Source organism: Phascolarctos cinereus, unplaced genomic scaffold (assembly GCF_003287225.1).
Source record: "Phascolarctos cinereus isolate Bilbo 61053 unplaced genomic scaffold, phaCin_HiC Scaffold_5;HRSCAF=322, whole genome shotgun sequence".
Lineage (NCBI taxonomy): Eukaryota > Metazoa > Chordata > Mammalia > Diprotodontia > Phascolarctidae > Phascolarctos > Phascolarctos cinereus.
In genome coordinates this window covers 78,288,409-78,308,761 of record NW_027555958.1, presented here as the reverse complement: position 1 = coordinate 78,308,761, position 20,353 = coordinate 78,288,409, and the positions used below count along the sequence as shown (strand labels likewise).

The 20,353-nt window shown below is 42.7% G+C and overlaps 2 protein-coding genes across 2 annotated transcripts; one reads left to right on the top strand and one right to left on the bottom strand.

Moving 5' to 3' along the window:
* The first annotated feature begins 284 nt into the window (after positions 1-284).
* Positions 285-15,968, top strand: FCER1G (Fc epsilon receptor Ig). The gene is made up of 5 exons (XM_020972007.2): positions 285-443; positions 14,069-14,160; positions 14,320-14,352; positions 15,200-15,220; positions 15,485-15,968. The coding sequence occupies exons 1-5, from the start codon at positions 395-397 to the stop codon at positions 15,545-15,547; spliced, it is 258 nt and encodes an 85-aa protein (XP_020827666.1). The 5' UTR covers positions 285-394; the 3' UTR covers positions 15,548-15,968.
* Positions 15,969-18,018: 2,050 nt separating this feature from the next.
* APOA2 (apolipoprotein A2) lies at positions 18,019-19,387 on the bottom strand. The gene is made up of 4 exons (XM_020972089.2): positions 19,292-19,387; positions 19,032-19,110; positions 18,652-18,784; positions 18,019-18,291 (listed from the first exon to the last, which is right to left on the bottom strand). The coding sequence occupies exons 2-4, from the start codon at positions 19,081-19,083 to the stop codon at positions 18,177-18,179; spliced, it is 300 nt and encodes a 99-aa protein (XP_020827748.1). The 5' UTR covers positions 19,084-19,110; positions 19,292-19,387; the 3' UTR covers positions 18,019-18,176.
* Positions 19,388-20,353: the final 966 nt, after the last annotated feature.

Genomic DNA, 20,353 nt, shown 5'->3' with positions numbered 1-20,353 from the left:
TTGGGGATCGCCTCCAACCCAGGGCTTGGGTCCTCGTCCTGTCCAGTACAGAATTCCTCTAGTGCTGTGCTGGAGTGGACAGTGGAAGCTGGGTCCAGCCTTTTCTCCATGGCTGAGAGGGCTCATTCTCTTGGGGTTAGAGGGTTTTGGTTCTTCAAGATCTTAGGTCTGCAAATGGGCCACACTCAGGCATCCTTGCTGTCTGATGTGGCCCTTCCGGGAGCTGCCCAGCCTGTACTGCAGGAAGGGGAAGGGGCCGAAGCTGGTGGGGGAGGCGGGGCAGGAAGGGGGGAAACTGTGGTCAGGGAGTTGCTGAACACAACTGTGAGGAGCCAGCCAACCAACCAGCTGAGCGCCCAGATCTCAGCCTGTGGTTCCCGAGCCCCTGCCCAAGATGACCCGAGTGGTGGTCTTGCTGTTGCTGCTTCTGATTCAAGAAGCCGGTGAGTTGAATGTGGGGAGTGGTGAGGGGAAAGGACATGGGCCTTCGAGGCCCATGGAAAGCAGAGATCAGTTCACAGAGGGTGTAGTGGCATAGGACGGAGAACGAGCTAATGGGTGTGAGCTTCGCAGTGAAATACCTGTGCCTCTGATGGGGTTTTTTTTGATTCTACCTTGCTCTAGTCTCTTCTGTCCCATTTCAAATGCTTATCTGTGGTTCCTGTGACAGATGGCTCTATCTATCAGTGTCTTCTTCCCTCCCTCTGGGTTTCATGAGACTAAAAAGGGACCAAGAGTTAATGGTGCCCTTCTACGCGGCCCTGTCTTCACCTTCTGTCTTAATGTCCCACAGGAGGTGACTAGCCACTCTGGCCTCTGTGATGGAGAATGACTGGTGTAGTTAGGGAGCCGTGGGGGTCCATGGCTTTATACTTGGCATAGAGAGAAGGAGCTGACAGTAAAGAGTGATTCTTACCTCCTGTAGCCACTGGTTCACATGTCAGTGTGGTGGAAACTGCAGGGTAAGGGTGGGAGACAGAGTCAAGGGCCCCTTCCCTCTTGTTGAAGGTTCTTCAGCATTTGTGGGAAAGCTGGGGTGGGGCGTGCTTGTAGCAAGATCTCTTGAGACTTTCTCAGTTCAGGGACCTTGAAGGTCCTTTGTAATGTCTTAGCCGTCATTGAGATGTCGATGCTGGGAAACATGAGGGGGGTAGTGGTGGGCATGGCAGGGGGCAGAGAATTAGAGGCAAGTGGATCCCATAGCCTGTGCTTTGATGAGGAAACCAGAGAGCCTAGATATCCTGGATGATTTTTTTTTTATATTGAGGAGAGTCTCTCACTAGAGAGTGATGGGAGCAGTAAGGAGGAAGCTCAGGCCATTACTGTAGCCTAGTTTATGTCAGCAGGTAGCTGTCCAGAAATCTGGCCTAGCTTTCCCTCTCTGAGCGGTCAGTGGAGGCTAGAGCAGCTGGGGAAATGGAAGCTTTGACTGTGGCACCTTCCATGAACTCTATAACTGAGCTGCTGAGGACATTGTGACATAGAAGATAAGAGTATGATACTTGGAAGTCAGGAAGACAGGTTCACATTCTGAGGATTTTGTAAGCTTGGACAAGTCCCTTAAATTCCCAGCCTGCTTCCTCTTCTGTAAAATGAGCATAACACAAGAACCATGGTACTTACCTTACAGGCTGGTTTTGAGGTTCAAACCAGATAGTGTATATATGTTGTAATCTTTAAGACACTCCTTAAAATGTCAGTTATTATTACAATTACACATTTCTCTGGGTCCTGGCTCTATCGCTCACCCCATGTTCCATCTATTCTAGTATTGAGAGAGTTGGGGAGCCCCAGAGATGAAAAAACCAGGAAATTGTTTTTTTGTTCCCAGTTGTGATCCTTATTTAGAGGGAAGTGATGGGGCCAAGGCTAAGAGATGAACAATAATAGACAAATTGCTCCCTCCCTACCCCTAATATACATATCCTTCCTGTCCAGCCACATCAGCCACAGGTCACAGGACTTAGTAAGAAACACTGTGGTTTCTGGGCTGAAGTTGTCACTAGCACTCTCTTGCCCTACCCTTCTGAGCTGAGGTTTTGGGTCTCAGCCCAGTGAACACTGATGAGTCCCTTGGGGAGAATTGTGCTCAGTGATGCCTTAGAATTTCACCATTTGTAAGAAGGAAAAGATCCAGGGGAAAGCCTGGGGATTTAGGACGGAACTTTAGTTCCCCCTTCCCTCTATAAATTACTTATGTTATCAAATTTGACAGAAATGGTTTTAGACTTATTTTTCCCCCCAGTGGGTAAAGAGAAAATAAATTTAGAAAGTAAAATGGCTATAAAATACTGATAACAGCCCACAAGCAGGAGGCAGAGAGATTAAGTATTTCCAAAGCCATGACTGAGGTTCCCAAACTGTCCAACCTGGTAATCAAGCAATAGGCATTTATTAAAGACCTCTGTCTACTAAGTACTGTGTATAAAATGAAGCAATCTCTGTCCTCAGTCGCTTACATTCTATCAGAGGATACATATATATGTATTACTTGCAAAATTTACCAGGTAGGTTTTGGGGGGAGGACCCTAGCATCTGTGGGGGTAAGGGAGGGTTGGGAATCAGGAAAGGCTTCATGTAGGTGGTCTCATTTGAGACGAGTCTTGAAGGAAAACCAGGGATTCCAAGAAGTGAAGTGATGACTCCATTCCTGGCAATGGGGACAGCTAATGCCAAGGCATGGAGAGGGAAGGTGGGCTAGTCATGCATGAGGAAGAGTTAAAAACCCAATTTGGCTGGAACAAAGAGTGTGTGAAGGGGAATAATGTGGAAGAAGGCTGGAGACAGATTGTGAAAGGCTTTAAATAGCAAACAGAGGAGTGAAAATTTGATCCTATATATAATTAGGAGCCTCTAGAATGTACTGAGATGGGGAGTGATATGGTCAGTCCATGCTTCAGGAAAGTCTGTTTACTGGCTGTGTGGAGGATACCTTAGAGTGGGGAGATCTAAAACAGGGAGCACAGTTAGGAAGCCATTATAATAGTTGAGGTAATAAGGGCCTAAATTGTGTTAATAGAAGGGGATGAGAAATATGTTGGTGGTAGACATAAGATTGACACTAACTGGGTATTTGGAGTGAAGAGTCAAAGATGATGCTGAGTATGTGCGTGTAGGTGACTGGAAGGATAGTAGCGCCCTTCACAGAAATAGAAAAAGGGATAGTTTGTGGGAAAAGGTAAGTTCAGCTTTAGATGTGTTAAGTTTGAGATGCCTAAAGGACGTCCAGTTTGAAATGTTTAATAAGCAGTTTGCAATGCGGGCTTGAAGCTCAGGAAACGGACCAGAACTGGATTAAATTGAAACGCTCATTTTATTTGGAGTTTAAGTTCAGAATAAAAGACAATTTCTAAAAGCTGGCATGATTCAGAAGCAGCTTGTGTCTGTGGGTTAGAGTCCAACTTTGGCATATCCTAGCTTTGTGACCACAGGCAAGTCAACTTCTCAGTGATCCAGGAAACTCCCATTAAGCCCATATGTTACAGAGGAATTGCTGACTTATATCGGTGGGAAAACTTCTCCACATTGATAAAATCATAGGTCCTAACAAAAATAAAATAAAATCCCTACTCTACCTACCTTGAAATATAATTCAAAACACTATGTAAATATATGAAAGTGAAGTGTCTTAACAATGATAAATAATATGACAATGCAGTACACACAGAATTTTAATGTATACATTGATATAATCATAGAATTTGAGATATGGGAGGGATCTTAATGGCCCATCTGGTCCATCTCACCCCCCAAAAAAACCCCAATTATGAAGTACCCCCCAAGCCTCTACTGGAAAACCATTAAGGAGGGGGAAACCCTCACTTCTTGAGAAATAATTCCATTTTTGCACAACTCTAATTGTTAAGTTATTTCCTCACATCAAGCCTAAATTAGCTTCTTTGTAACTTAGACCCATTGTTCTTGCCTCTGCCTTCCCTAATTAAGCTTAGTCCCTTTTCTACATAGCAGCTCTTCAAATTCTTGAAGACAGCTATCATGTTGCCCCTGAGTCTTCTCCCAAGGTTAACATGTCCAGTTCCTTCATGAGATGTCATATACTCAAGGTTATTTACAGCTACCTTTTGGACCCTCTCTGGTGCTTATAACTGAACACAATACTCCATATGAAATCTGATGAAGGCAGAGCACAGTGAAACTATCACAGCTTTCTGGAAGAGGAACCCGGAAGTTCCTTGATGCAGTACAATATCACATTGGCTTTTTTTTGACTGCCCCATCCCACTACTGATTCATATTAAATTGTGGTCCACTAAAACCCCCAGATCTCAGGTCTTCCCCCATTTTATACTTGTGAAGTTGATTTTTTTGTACCCAAATTGCAAAACATTTATCCCTGTTCAATTGCATCTTGTTAAATCCAGCCTAATGCTTGAGCTTACCAAGATCCTGTTTGGATACCAACTCTGGTTGGCCAGTGTGTTAGCTCTCCCTCCCAGGTTTATGTCACCTGCAAATTGAGGAACCATCTATGCTGTTATCCACAAAATTGATTAAACAGCACAAGACCATACATAAAGCCCTGGGGACCACCACTGGATACTCCTTATAATGTGGACTCGAATAATTAATAACCACATTTTTAGTTCTGCCACCAACCAGGTGTGAATCCAATTGATCATATTATCACCTAATCCATATCTCCATTTTCTTCAAAAGGGTAGTATGAGATACTTTATCAAAAACTTTGCTAAAGTCTAGGGGAACAGCATTCCCCTCATCTACCTATCTGGAAAATTGAAGTCCCCCATCACTACCATCTCATGCTTCTCAACCAGGCTTATGATCTGTTTTTCCCAACTCTTTATTTCCTCTTTCTAAGGGATCTGTAGTATACTTCAGTGGCATCATTTCTATTTCTCCCTCCCTTGACCTTTACCCAAATATTGAGTCATGTTTCCCATCTCTGGTTCTTGAATTTCCTCATGAGTATATGTAAGTAAATACAATTTCATTCCTCCCCTGCCCCCATAATAATCCTATTTCTTTAAATAATGTATACACATCTATTCTAGGATTGAGATTATGTTGATAATGTTGATCATAACTGATAATACTAATGATGACTAATGATAATAGCAGGTTGTAGATGGTTGGAGTCTGACCACACTCATACTCACTGGGGTCATCCAAACCCATCTTGCAGTTTGACTCATTGCTATATATTTAATTTATTAATCCTGAATAGAATAGAAATCTAATGATCATTAGATTTGTTGGCTAATTTACTTCTCTTCAGTACATTTGAAATCTCTCACTACTGAATTAGTTTGAGCCCCCCACTCCAATTCATTAAATATTAATTATTCAATGAACTAGAGAAACTTCCTTTCCCTGAGTAATTATGCTTATTCATTCATATTTTAAAATATGCATTCATTCATATATATTTCCATCCATTCATATATTTAAATATATATTAAAATTGCCAAATATGTAATTTATTGGTGAATGGAATTGATAACAAGCATAAAGACACATGCATGACCACACACAACATAAACATTAACAACATACAACTATACACACATAGGTATATGTGTACACGTGTGTACATGTATGTATATGTTCATATAAACACTACACATGTTATAGAGTATATCATACTTGTGCAATGAATCATATAATTAAAATAATTATAGTCATAACAACATATATTTAAATATTTATGGCATATTATACATGCCATATATCATACTAATAAAAATGAAATAATATGATAATGTATTTTACTAACATGTTAAATAATCCATTCTATTTACTATCATTATATAATAAATTATAAAATGATACATTATGTTAATATAAGCATACTCCAGAGAGTTACTTCAAACTCTCAAAATATCAATAGTTGATTCTTCTTCTCTGGAAACTTAGTACTGCTTTACTTGGGGTTTCTCAAGATATGTATTAAATAAAGTTTCTTCTCTTAAATCCTCTTTGTAAGATAAAGTTTTAAACTGCTTCTTCATAAAAGATCTTTTCGTGCTTTTCTTCCTGGTTCTATCTTCCTGAACCTTCATTCTAGCAATGACAAGAAACGTCTCTGTGGCTGCTGTCTTCATATTGTCTCCACGGTTTATCAAGGAGAGCCTTCTAGGTAAAAAGTTAAAACACACACACACACACAAAATCTCCCTGACTCCATAGGGGAAAGCACCCATAGAACAAATGCTGCAAAGATCCTCAGGGGTCACAGCTAAACACATAACTCTCTGACTCCATGCAGAAAGGGGTGTCACATCTAAACACTTCTCAGCTGTCATTTCCACCTTAATCTTTTATGTTTCAGTGTCTTCATGTGTAAAATGGAGATAATAATACCTGTAGCTTCTACTTCATTAAAATTGATGTGAAGAGCAAATGAGGTAAAGTATGTACAATGTTTTGTAAACTTTTAAAGTGCTAGGGGCAGCTATGTGGTGCAGTGGATAGAGCACTGGCCCTGAAGTCAGGAGAAGGACCTGAGTTCAAATGTGGCCTCAGACCAAACACTTGACACTTACTAGCTGTGTGACCCTGGGCAAGTCACTTAACCCCAATTGCCTAAAAACAAACAAAAAAAAAACCTTTTAAAGTGCTGCATAAATAGCTGCTACTAATGGCTTGGCATCAGGAGAAGAATGAAAGACACAGAGGGAAAAGGGTAAAATATCGGAGTGAAGGAAGTATTTGAAATAAGGTTGGCAAGGCAGGGTGGAGCCAGGTTATGGAGGTCCTCAAATGCCAGGCTTGTCTTTTACTGGATTGGCTCAAAGGGCCTGGAGTTTTTGAAATGGAAGAGTAATATGTTTGACCTAAAATATTTGAAAGATTATTTTGGTACATTTGTGAAAGATGGTCTGGGAAGGGGAAAGCCTGGAGAAAGGGAGCCACTTACAAAGTCACTACAGTAGCAAAGGGGAAAGGTAATGAGAGGTTGGCTTGAATGAGCATAGTAATGGTATAATTGAAATGGAGGAAATGACTGTGGAAGGTAGTCCCCCTTCTGTATGTGGACGTTTTGGTGTTGAAAGAGGTGTATAAAGAACAGTTGTGTGAGGAAAACTGATCAAATCATCTTGAGAAGAAATACGGTCTCAGATAAAATGCTGAGGAGAAAACATGGTTTTCTCTCTCTCTCTCTCTCTCTCTCTCTCTCTCTCTCTCTCTCTCTCTCTCTCTCTCTCTCTCTCTCTCTCTCTCTTTTTGGTCACAGTTCCAGAGAACCCTCTAGTACAAGACCCTATCACGTCATGGCTTGATTATTGCAAAAGCCTACTGTGGGTCAGCCTGCCTCAAGTGTTTCCCCACTCCAGTCCATCCTCCATTCAGCCATTACAGTGATTTTTCCTAAAATGCAGGTGCGATCATCTCAGCCGCTCCTACTCAGTAAACTCCAGTGTCTTCCTGTTGCCTTCAGGAGTAAATATAAAATGCTCTGCTTGGTGTTCAAAGCCCTTCCTAACCTAGCCTCCTCCTACCTTTCCAGTCTTCTTATACCTTACTCCCCAACTCATACTCTCTGGTCCAGTGACACTGGGATCCTGGCTGTCCCAATAGTAAGACAGTCCATGTCTTGGCTCAGGGGCGTGTTCTTTGGCTGTCCTGAATGCCTGGAAAGGATCTTTCTCCTCAACTCTGACTACTGAGTCAAATGCTTCCTTCTAAGTCCTAACTAAAATCTCACTTTCTATAGGAACCCTCATCCAACCCCTCTCAATTCCAGTGCCTTCTCTTTTTTAATTATTTCCTACTTATTCTACATGTAGGTCACTCTATATATATTTGTTTGCTTGTTGTCTCCTCCGTTAGAGTGTAAGCTCTTTGAAGATAAGGACTGTCTTTTGCCTCTTTGTATCCCCAGTGCTTACCACAGTGACTAGTACATAGTAGGCACTTAATCAATGTTTATTGATTGATTGACCCATGAGGAAACATGCTACCTCCCTCCTGACAGAGATGATCAACTTGAGATGCAGAGTGAGACATACATTTTTTTACATGAACAACAGTGTTCTTTTTAAAAGACATACATTTTAAACTTATTTTTAACATTCTTTTAAAATTTTCAGTTCCAAATTCTTTCCCTTCTTCCTATCCCTTCCCCACCAACTGAGAAGGCAAGTAATCTTATATTAATTATACAGGTGTAATCATGCAAAACATATTTCCATAGTAGCTAGGTTTTTTTAAAGCAAGAAAAATTTAAAAATGAGAAAATTATATTTCAGTTTGCATTCAGAGTTCATCAGTTTTCTCTCTGGAGGTCGATAGTATTTTTTCACCATGAGTTTTGGAATTGTCTGGGATCATTGTACTAATCAGAGTAGCCAAGTCTTTTACGGTTGATCATCATTACATTGCTGTTACTGTATGCAGGGATCTCCTGGTTCTTCTCACTTCAGTTTGTATCAGTTCATATATGTCTTGCCATGTTTTTTTGAAACTACCCCCCTCATCATTTCTTATGGCACAATAGTATTCCATCTATAATCATAGGCTACAACTCGTTCAGCCATTCCCCTATTGATGAGCATCCCCTCGTTTTCCAGTTCTTTGCCATCACAAAAAGAGCTTCTGTATATATTTTTATACATTTAGAACTAATGGGAGGAACCATAAGAAAGAAGAAACAAAACAAAACCACAAAAGAAAAGGAGAGCAAATAGTACGCTTCCATTTGCATTCAGGCACCTTTCAGACACCAGAGTTCTTTCTCCGGATGTGGATAGCATTTTCCATCGTGAGTCTTTTGGAGTTGTCTTAAATCCCATAATCTCTTTCTGACCAGTTGTCCAAACCCTTACTGCTGCTGCCGCCACCACCACCACTTGTGTGGGTTCTGGACAGGCCTCCATCCCAGTGTCACAGACTTCTCCTGCCAAAATCTTCAGTTTTCTTAGGCCCGAAAAATCTCGTACCTCCACCTTTTATTGGCTGTGCTACTCCAAAATTTTATTTGAGGTGGTATTTTAAAGTTGCTTGGAGGGGAATGTTGGGAGAGTTAGCTGGGTGGCTGCCCCTAACCTACCATCTTGGCTCCCCTCAGACTGTTCTGAAGAGAAGACCTGAGAAAGAACTGCCCTTCAGATAAAGGTACTCAGAGAATCTGTTTGAAGGCAGAGCTTAGACTGAGGAAATGATGGCTACAGGCCATTGTGCTCCATCGGGTTCTTTACATATAATTGTTTTCCAAGCCTCAGAGGCTATAGCTGATAAACTATAAATCAAATAGGTATTTGAGGACTATGGGGAAATTATTGTTGAGCTCATGCCTGACAGAAAGTTGGACTTTTTGAGTTTCATACCATGAGCTACAGAAGGCCACTGCTCGTGAGGAGGCCTAATTAGAGGCATTAAAAGACAAGAAGAAGAGCCGAATTTTGAAGGAACAGATCACCTGATAAAGACGGGAGGAAAAAGCAAAAGCAGAAAAAGTCATACCATCTATACAACAGATGGTAAAAGGATAATGATAATGTATACTCAATGGAGAGCAAAAGCAGTGTGGCAGAATGAAGAGGGGAGGAGACTGTCATGTGTGGCTAGAAGGGAGGCAGAATAGACATCTCTAGCCTCTTCTCCCCTGACCCTTCTCCAAGGGAGACTTTCATTCCTGTCAGGAGGGGAAGGAGGAAGTTGGGGCCAGAAGCCAGCACTCTGCTCTCTTCAGAGAGAGGGGGTACCAGACTAGAAGTATATCTGTCTGCTCCCTTAAGTATTATTTGTCTAGGAGATATGATTGAGTTTAAGTCAACTTTTGATGGCTTTGTCGTTTTGTGGGGAAGGAGAGAGCCCAAGCTCTGTACCCCAGGTATGACTCCTTTCCCACCCAATACCAGTTCCACAGTGAGCAATGAACCAATGACAAAGAAACCCATTAATCCACATCTTAGCAGAATATAAAGAAGGGAAGGTATACACAGGAGGATATATACCAGACAACACAAAGTGAAGAAGCTCTCACATTGGGACCTAGGTAAGTCAGCTCAACTGAAAAAGAGGGTCCTGGATCTCATCCAAGGAAAGGCTCCTCAAAGTCTCTAGAATAGCAGACAAGAAATAGGGAATGATGAAACCTTCTGGCTTCTCTCATGTCTTCCCATAGTCTTTTCCTCCAGCAACCTGAAATGGAGTTGGCTTCTTCCATCTCCTCTCTCTAAACTGGAAGCCAGGAGCACCTGAAGTGACTCAATGCTAGGAAAAGAATTGAAGCTTCATGAGTCCCTTGATAAGTCCCCAAAGGGGAAAATCTCACTTGAAAAGTCCTGAAGGTGGATTCAATGAGGACTCTTGCTTGGAGAGTTCAAAAGGGGTACTTCCTGAGAACTGAAGTTTTTACCTCTCACCAATTTTGCCCTGCCCTTTGTATCTGGAAGTGCCTTCATCTCCACTGATAAGGAGAAAGCCTTATACTAAAGGGATTTGGGACAGGGATTAGAGCAGGAGATATCAAAATATAATAGTTCGTCCATGAATCTGGGTTCCACGCATGGAGGGATGTGTACCTGTGGGGGAAAGTGGGCATCTACTTTTAGAAACTAGGAGGGAGGCACATGCTTAGGAAAATCCACATGCCTAGAGCAACTGATAATTCTGGACATTGGGATTTAGTGTCCATGGTCTTTTAGAGAACAATTTACACCATGAGTCATTTGTTGAGCAAGTTGTCTACTCAAGTTGCTGAAGCAGCAAGAAGCACGTTTAGCAAACAGCCATCTTTGTCAGTGTGCTAAGAAAGCATTAAGCCCTTCCAGTAGTAAGTAGTTCCCCGAAGATTGAGAACTGCCATACTTCTCTCAGATCTGGGATTCTGGGGAGTTTCTCACTCTCAAACTGCAGATAATGATAAAAGCATGCAGCCTTTCCCCAGCCAGCTCTTCAAATAGCAGGGTATTCTGTTTTGTCCAATTAGACCTCTTCTCATACTATGCCTCTTCTCACAACAAAGCAGGTGCAAAGCCTATCTTTCCCTCTCTGTTTTTCCTGCTCAAGATAGAAAGAGCAGTAAAGGGCAACCCAGGCAAACCATTGAGAGGTTTCCACTCTGTTGGGCTGTAAATGGTGCTGGTGGACAATCTTGCCTTCTTCCAGCCAATCAGCTCTCCATAAAGCAAATAATGCTACTTTTCTAATTAGCATGGGTTCTGGATCCTGTCAGCTTTGATTTATTCCTGTATACTGTCTTCTGTAAGCAGCTCCTCTCATTGCCACCTGTGCCTTCTGTCCCATACTCTTCTTATGGCCAAGTTCCTCCCTTTATTCTCTCTTCAACCAGTCATGTCCTACTCCTTTGATCTTCTGTTCTTGTCTTCTAATGCTGCAAATGGGTCTTCTCGTAAGCAGAGACCATTTCTAAGTTATAACATGAATCTCAGAAAATTCCACCTTTACGTCAACAATCCATATATAGTCTTCTTGTAGTCTCCAGTTATTTAATTTATAATTTATCAGCTACATTGTTCAAACCTCTGAAAACAAATGCATGGTAGTGAACTGATGGACCACAGGGCCATTGTTTCCTCAGTCAGTGCTTTGCCTTCAGACAGGTCCTTTCAGTACATTTTGTCAAAGATGGGTACAGACACATATCTGGGGGGCATGGCCAATGTTCTAATTTACTTTGTTTGACTATGCATATTTGTTACAAGGATTTTGTTTTTCTTTTTTTCTCATTGGGATGGAGGGAGGGAGGAGGGAGGAGAGAGGTAGAAAAGAGATTTCTGTCTAGAAAAAAATTTAAAACCACTTTCTTCTCTATCTGATTTCTTGCACAAATGTTATTGTTCTCCTTTCAGCAACCAAAATGCCCACATATGAAAGGGGAAATACCTTACAGATAGAAGTATAAGGATGGAATAAAAATCTCCTCAACTCACTTAGCTCTTATATTTCAGTCAGTAAACATTTATTAAGAAGTATTATAAAAAGAGTCAATAACATTTGGTAACTGATTGCATATGAGAGATGATGTCCATAAGTACATAGATTTAGAGCTGGAAGAACCATAGAGGATACCTAGAAGGGAGTGAGAAGAGTTAAGGATGACTCAGGTTTTGAATCTGATTGACTGGAAGGATAATGATGTCATCAACAGAAATAGGGAAGTTAGGAGGGAGGGCAAATTTGGGGGAAGAAGGCAATAAGTTCAGTTTTGGACACATTGAGTTTGAAGTGCTGGAAGAACATTCATATAGAGATATCCAGCATTATCTTAGAAAAGTAAAATGAGGGAAAAAAAGTAAAATCAGAACTCAAGAGAGAAATTGGGGATAGATATATGGTTTGAAAGCAGCAACTTAAGTAGGTGTTCTCAAAATGGAGAACCAATTCAAATTCTGTCTTTTCAACCTCTTCACATGCTGGCTTCCTTCAGCACTCAAACTACTTTAAAGATACACAATTACCTTCAAAACATAATACAGAAGTCAGTCCTCACACTTAAATTTTACACTTTGCAAACAAGTGACTATACTCACACCAGCATACGTGACTTGTTGTTAGAAGTCACTGAGAGTAAAAGAGATTGAACATTTAATGTTTTAAAGTGAAAGAAGTTCTACCATTGAACAATGCATCAGATGTTTATTATGGCAACCAGAAAGTTGTTTTAATCAATTGTATCTACATTTAGATATGGGAGTCACATAGCAGTGATAAAAGAAGTCAAGCCTCATTCCCTAAAGAGTTCAGAGTCAGAAAGAAAAGTCACACACACACATTTATAGCCGCCCTTTTTGTGGTAGCAAAAAACAACAACAACAACAAAACCCCCCAACAACTAGAAACAAAAGGGGGTGCCCATTAATTGGGAACAGCTGAACAAAGCATAGTCCATGAATGTAATGGAAGACATGAATATAAGGAATTCAGAGAAATATGGGAAGACATGTATGAAATGATGCAGAGTAAAGTAAGTAAACCAGAAGAACAATATACACGATGACAAAGATAATGAACTCTAATTTTTTAATTAATTAATTAAGAATTCATTAATCTTGAGGTGGAGAACAGATGGAACACCTTATCCCTCCTCCGTAGGTATAGGATATTGCACATCCTGTCTGTAAAACCAAATTACAGATTTAGATCTGGAAGAGGCCCCAGAAGTCATCTAGAAGACGCCCTTATTTTCCTGGGTTTTAGAGGAAACCGAAACCCAGAGAGGTTAAGCAATTTGCCAGAGATCACAGAAGTGTTGTGTCAGACCTAGGATTTGAATCAAGGTCCAAAGCTGTGCTTTCTGTTTAATTGGTTTTGCTTAATTGTTTTATTTGTTCATTTGTTTTTGTTGTTATTACAAGGGAAGGCTCAATGGGGTGACCATTATATTGGGAAATGATTGTAAAAAAGACATAAAAATCTTCAAGAAAATATTTATAAAATGAAGCCATAGGAATGAATGAGACTACCAAAAGAAAAGGGCAGCTAGGTGGCGAATAGAGTGCTGTGCCTGAAGTCAGGAAGAACTGAGTTTGGAATCTAGCCTCAGACACTTCGTAGCTGTGTGATCTGGGCAAGTCGTGTAACCCTGTTTGCCTCAGTTTGTAAAATGAGCTGGAGAAGGAAAGTATCTTTGCTAAAAAAAAACCCTATGGACAGTATTGGTGTTCTGTGGTCTACAGGGTCAGGAAGAATTGGATGCAACTGAACAAAAACAAACAGCAACAGCAAAACAGAATCAAGAAAAGAATAGTAATGCTAACACTAATTAGCATTTCTAGGATAGCTTCTAAGCATCGGGCACAAAATAGCCCAGGACAGAGCCTGAGGAAACATCCATGCTTAGGGTATGAGAGGAAGAAGATGAAATACCGAAGCCCTATTTCGCTAGAAGAAGCAGTCTTTCGGAAAGCCAACAGCAGAGAGAGTACAGAAGACAACTCGACTGTGTTGAAAGGCTCACTCTCTTTCTCACTTCCCAACCCGTCCTGACCAATTGATAGTGAAACCTGTACACTGTTAGAGAAGGAGAAAGCCTCCCTTCTCTCTGCTCCTCCCCTCAGGGCCCCCTCAACTGTCCCTCTGACCCCTGAAGTTCTCTGACTTTGTGACTTGCCCTTTTCAGCGGCTCTCTCCGAGCCCCAGCTCTGTTACATTCTGGACGCTGTGCTGTTCACCTATGGCATTGTCCTCACACTGCTCTACTGCCGCCTCAAGGTACCGGGGTCTGCAGAAAGGGGTAGGAGTGCTGCTGTGGGTAGGGATCACATACTAGAAAAGGGGAAGGGAAATCCGTTTTGTCCATGAGGAGATGAGGTGGCTATGTGGAGGAGGACGTTGTCTACACTGATGGCTTTCTTTTTCCCCTTCCCTCAGATCCAGGTGCGAAAGGCAGCTGCCAGATTTGAGGTATGGACCAACTCCCCGATCTTCCACCCCACAATACCCAGGAGCTATTATTGGCTTTGCTAACCCTTAGCTTCAGTGAAGCTGGAAGCCTCAGAGTTTGGAGACTCAAAGGAGAAGATGCGTAAAATCCTGTTAGAAAAAAATATCCATAGGTACTGGGACCGCAATATCACTGCAGCTCCTGACATTCTCAAGACCAGCAATCAGATGTGGCAAATGGAGGTGTTTGTGCTTGTTTGAGGAGGATGTACTCGTGGGTCTCAATGAGCATGGGTATGGGTACTTAAGTGCTAGGCATTTGACTGGCATCTACACAAGGGTAGATCTGCTGCAGCTCTGATCTTTGATCAATTACAAAGTAATTGATACAAATTCCCAATTACAAAGTAAGGTCCATGCACACTGAAGCCTTTAGAGACTGACCTGGTTTAAGTCTTCCCCCCCCCCCAGTCATGGCCCACTCTTCATGATACCATTTGGGGTTTTCTTGGCAAAAATTCTGGAGTACTTTATCATTTCCTTCTCCAGCTCATTTTACAGATGAGAAAACTGAGTCAAACAAGGTTAAGTGACTTGCCCAGGGTCACAAAGCTAGTAAGTGTTTGAGGCCAGATTTGAACTCAAGAAGATGAGTCTTCTTGGTTCCAGACCCAGCATTTTATCCACTGTGCTGCCTACTGTCCTGCTTACTACCTTAGTAATAGGAGTTGGGAGCTCCCCATGAGCTGGAGAATCCTCCATACAAAGATCCCAAATTTACCCATGGGCCATAAAGAAGGGGGAATGGTTACTGAGGAGATTCCTAGGATTTTGGGTCCCTTATACTCTATATCCTTTCTTTTCACAGAAATCTGAGGGAGTCTACACAGTAAGTGACACTTTGTGGTCCTTGCCATTATTGTTTGCCATAGGAGTGGGTTAAAGGGATTGGCTCCTTTAAGATATTGAGAATCTTGAAAATGATCAACAAAGAGTGAGCATTGGGGAAGAGCATGGTTAAGGGTGCCTGACTGGTAGGCTGTTGGGAGGGCTATGGTCCTCATGGTGGTAGGGGGATTGGGGAGTGGGAAGTTCACCTTGGTTTGGAACGATGGTCTTGGTCCCCTGATGAATCCCTAACTCACTGTCCTAGGGCCTGAGTACCCGGAACCAGGAGACTTATGAGACGTTGAAGTATGAAAAACAGCCACAGTAGAAGAGGAACTATGGAGAGAGCCCCCAGGGTCACAACAGTCTCTCAGTCCCAGCCCTGTCTACTACCTGACTGCCCTTCTTCACCCCAACCTCTGCCCATTGAGATCAACACACGAAGTGTCCCTGTCCTCCTCGTTATTATGATGGAACTTCACTTCTCTGATAATCAGCTGGCTATGCCCCTTTATTAACACACAACCCCACCTGCTCATTTTAATATCCCTGCCCTTTATTAATATGCAAAGATGTCATTGACCCTCATTACCATTCACATACTGACCCTTGACCCATGATCCCACGTTTTTAAAGGGTCTCCTACATCTTGCCCTAAGTCATCCCCAACCCTGCCCTGCCTTTCCTCTGCTGATTGTGGGGTTTCTGAGGGTGGGGCTCATCCCTCAATAAAGCTGCCATTGGCTGAAGTGTTCTGCTCTGCTGGACATTGAATACAGGCTTTGACCAGGATCTACAATCTCTCATCGAACCATAAACCTGATTGGAGAGTAGGGCTGTGCAGTTGGGTAGTACGATATTAGGTCATTTGGGGGACATAAATACCATCCTGAGTCAGTCCTATGATCCTGTCCATCACCCACAGCATTCTGTCTCTGTCGAGGGACTGACCAATGAGTTTCAGAAAGCCTTAGTTACTCCCCCTGGCAACCACACTCAATGTTTAGGGATCTGTAAGAAGAAGCAGGGTGTGGTGAAGAGAGCACAGGACTTAGAGGCAGGAAACCTGGGTTCTGTTCCTGACTGACCCTAATTAGTTGTGTGTCCCTGGACAAGCAGGTTAACCTCTCTGTGCCTCAGTTTCCTCTTCTGTAAAATGGGTATAAAAACACATTGCTATCTCACCAGTTTGTTGCTAGGAAAACTTGAGTTCAAATCCAGTTTCAGATACTTAACTAGCTGTGCAACCTTTTGGAAGTCACTTAACTTTTGTTTGCCTCAGTTTCCTTAACTGCAAAATGGGAATAATAATAGCACCCATCTCCCAGGGTTGTTGTGAGGATCAAATAAGATAATATTTATAAAACAATTTGCACAGTGCCTGGCACATAGTACATGCCATATAAATATAAAGTATATGTGTACATGTATGTACACACATGGATGTGTATATGTATGTGTACATATATGTACGCATGTGTGTGTGTGTGTGTGTGTGTGTGTGTGTGTGTGTATGTAGAGATATATACAACTTGCCCAGGGTCAGGCAGCTGGTATCTGAGGCTAGATTTGAACTCAGGGCTCCCTAACTCCAGGCCCAGTACACTATCTACAAGGCCTTCTAGAGCTCCTTAAGTCCTTCATGTCTCTTGTGCTTACAATACTGTGTGTCAAATTCATTCTTCTACTTAGACCTTCAATGAACTGCTGTTCTGTACTGTAAGGTATTATGTAAGTATCTTAATTTTGTAAATGAGGAAGCCGAAGTATGAAGCAATGGATTTCTCTTGACAAAGAAGTCAAGTGATTTCCCTTAAAGTCACACAGTTTCTAATAGATTCAGAATGAGAATACAGGGCACCAGCCCAGGCACCCAGATTCCAATTTTTTTCATTATCTTCCCCTCCCCCTCATAAGATTTGGGCAAAAGGGTGAACTTAGTGAAGGGTCATGAAAGCCACATAGAGGAGATTGAGCCTTGTTAGCTGGAAGATAGTAAGATTTCTGAGCAGAGGAGGCAAGGTTATTAGATAAAAATGGAGGCTAGTGGAAATATTTGTTTTAAAAGTAAATTGAGTTGTTTCTAGAAAAAAACCTCATTCTCTCCTGCCCCACATCCCAGGACTTTAAATCTCATCCACTCTGTGTTAGGCCCCAAGAGAGCTGAAACCAATGGCCCTAGGATAGTAACAGCGTAGAGTCTGACCTTCCCTAGGAAAGGAACCTGGTTAGTAGGTGATAGTGGATCTGAATGGAGGGGTTAAAGAATTGGGTGAGGATGCATGAATGGGCAGGGAGGAAGCATGAAGAGGAAATATTAGGCTATTTTTTGTGGGGAGGGATTCTGGAGGTTGTGTATGTTCTGGGTGACACCTTTTGCAACCATTGCTTTGACATTTATTCATGGGTAATTTGTGTGTCTCCCCCTACTCCCATTCCAGAGCTCCTCAAATCTATACTCTTACCTAGGTCCCCAAGTGAGCTCCTGTCCCTCACCATAACATTTACTTCCCACCCTGCAGAGGGATTTCTTGAGTTTGAACTCCCTAATTTTGTCTTCCCACTTTGTTCTTTTACCCCTTAACACCCCTCATTAGGTTAGGCACCCCCCCACCTCCTCCCAACTCAGATAATTAGTTGAACGGAAAAAAACAACCCTTTATCCTAAACACCAAACCCCAATACTCTATTTCTCTTTGAAAGTACTCATACCTGCCTAGTACCTTTGACGCTCTTCCCTCCCCCATTGCAAAGCCCCCCCTGCCTATTTGAGATCTCAGAAATGCATCAGACACATGGCATGGCTCATGTAATATTTATTGTAGAAAACAGGGGATGTTCAGGGAGTGGGAAGGAAAGGACAGCTTGAAGACTGGTCTGAAAGGGGTTTGGGAAGGGTGGGCTGAAGTTATGTAATATGTATGTTCAAAGGCAAGCTGGGAATAGGAAAAATCCTACTAGCAGGCAGCCTTTTTGCCCGACTCCACAAGAGAGCTGAAAAAGGTCATTGTGTCTGTGAAGGCCTTCTTGGCAAGTGGGACCACTTGCTCTTGTGACTTCTCAAAATAAGCCCTAGGAATAGATGAAGACAAAAGTCAGTGCATTTGGGGGATAGGAACTGGCTAGGGGGAGAAGGGTTGGTGAGAGAGGAATGTATAAATGTGTCAGGGTAGACTGACCCAGGTCACCAAACTCTAGTCTGTCTTTGGCTAGGGGAAGAGGAGAGAGAGGGAACCCTTTCAGAAATATACTGATGAACTCCAGGGTCCTTATTGCTACTGCTCTTCCTGTGGCCAAGAAGTGCTGGCTTACTAAAGGATAACCCCCCCCCACCCAGTTCAGCAGGTCCTTCAACCTTAGCCCCATAATCTCCACTCCCAGGTCTTCCATCCCTACCTGCTCCCCATGCCCATTTCCCTTTCCCATGCTTACTGGACTTGAGAATGAACCTCTGGGGCTTTAACTTTATCCGATATTTCCTTGATTACATCAGTCAGCTTCTGGAAGTACTGAGAGAATACGTTCTCTGTCAAGGGCTCTTCTGCCTGTCTTCGAACCAGGGCTCCTGGACAGATACACATACCAAGCTCAGTCTCAACCCAGGTGTCTGGCTCAAAGTCTTCCTCCCCATAAACTTAGCCAAAACCCAGGCATCTGGCTCCTTGCTTCTTTAAAGAACCAGATTTCTGGGTTGGGGGGAATGGGGAAGAACCCAGGGAACCTTCTCCTTGGATCTTTTAACTGGCCCAGTTTGTATAGGAGAACAGACCACTGGGTGGTCTGGCACTTTTGCCCTCTTCCCTAACACATACCTTCCAGGTGGCAGATGGTCAGGATCAGCACAGTCAGGGCAAGCAGCTTCATGGTGATGTCAAATCAGTGTTGAACTGTCTAGGGACAAAAGGGTTGGGAAAGAAACTGAATGGGAATCAGCAGCTATAGCCCCTGGGCCACCCTCCTTGGGTCTCTTTCCAAAACTCTCTCCAGCCCCCCAGCCCATTTCATTCCCTTTCCTTCCCAGGATCATAGCCCAAATGCCCCCATAGACACTGCCCTCCAGATTTCACCCTACCTTGTCTAGGTCAGGTCGCTGGCTGTGTGAATCTGCCCAGGGGGAAAAGGGGTTATATACACCTACCTACTTCCCTTCCCCCATCAGGTGACCAAGTTTGTGGCAAGACCCAGTGGGTCAGGGATCATAGTTAGGGTAAACAGATCACACTGATAGGAGAGCTGAGGAGGGACAAGCAGGAGCTCAAAGTGATGGTAAAGAGAGATTGATTAACCTGAAGGGATGGCATTAGCAGATGCTAGGAACAAGAAAGCCTCCTAGAGGAAGTGAGCTGAGTCTTATAAGAAGCCAGGGATTCAAAGAGTCCGACATTGGGAAGGAGAGAATTCCAGGCACGGGGAGTAACAGCTAGTGTGAAGGTAGCAGAGAGTATTTAAAGCACATCAGAATGGAAGAAGATTGGAAAGGTAGAAAGGACCCAGTACTCCTGAATCCTCCTCTGGAAAGCTTTTCATATGTTCCACCAAGTCTCTGGGTCTCAGTTTTGTCATCTCTTGTTTAGGGAACCCTTTCTCCCTCTCCCCTAAACTGTAATTTGGGGGAAATCCTTAAAGACAGTGGGGGTGGGGGTTAAGCAGGGGATCTATAGGCTGAGGTATAGAAATAAGGACTGGAGGATGGGGGTATCTGAGCTTTGAGGTCAGAGGGTAGAGAATGTTGTTTTTGTCTTTTTCCCAGGTTAATATGTAATGGAATTTGGAAGGCCAGAATGTATGTCCTTCTGGCAAATGGATAATCAGTGACTTGCCCAGCCACTAAACAAAATAATTAGGGTTGCCGGACTCGTCCCCACCAAGTGAATGGCTCTGAAGGGACACTGGGAGAAAGACTGCAGAGTGCTATAAAGGTTAAAGGTCTTCCAGTCACTTTTTATCTAATCTGCTGCAAATTGTAACTGGTCAGCAGAGCCTGAGTCATCAGGTTTCACAGAACTGACTGTGGGGTGAGATTGTGCTTAGGGCCTAGGGTCTTGCAGCTGACTAGGGATCAGAATTGTGTTGGGGGGGAGAGGCTCATTTGTTCTGATTCCAGCATATAATCCTGCAGCTATACGGCATTTAA

Excerpts from the sequence above, each read along its gene's own strand:
- FCER1G (XM_020972007.2), top strand. The coding sequence starts at position 395 with ATGACCCGAGTGGTGGTCTTGCTGTTGCTGCTTCTGATTCAAGAAGCC. Across the intron at positions 14,161-14,319 it reads TGCTCTACTGCCGCCTCAAG|ATCCAGGTGCGAAAGGCAGC; the intron begins GTACCGGGGTCT and ends CCCTTCCCTCAG. Across the intron at positions 15,221-15,484 it reads AATCTGAGGGAGTCTACACA|GGCCTGAGTACCCGGAACCA; the intron begins GTAAGTGACACT and ends TCACTGTCCTAG.
- APOA2 (XM_020972089.2), bottom strand. The coding sequence starts at position 19,083 with ATGAAGCTGCTTGCCCTGACTGTGCTGATCCTGACCATCTGCCACCTG. Across the intron at positions 18,785-19,031 it reads GACCATCTGCCACCTGGAAG|GAGCCCTGGTTCGAAGACAG; the intron begins GTATGTGTTAGG and ends GTATCTGTCCAG. Across the intron at positions 18,292-18,651 it reads GAGGTTCATTCTCAAGTCCA|GGCTTATTTTGAGAAGTCAC; the intron begins GTAAGCATGGGA and ends ATCTATTCCTAG.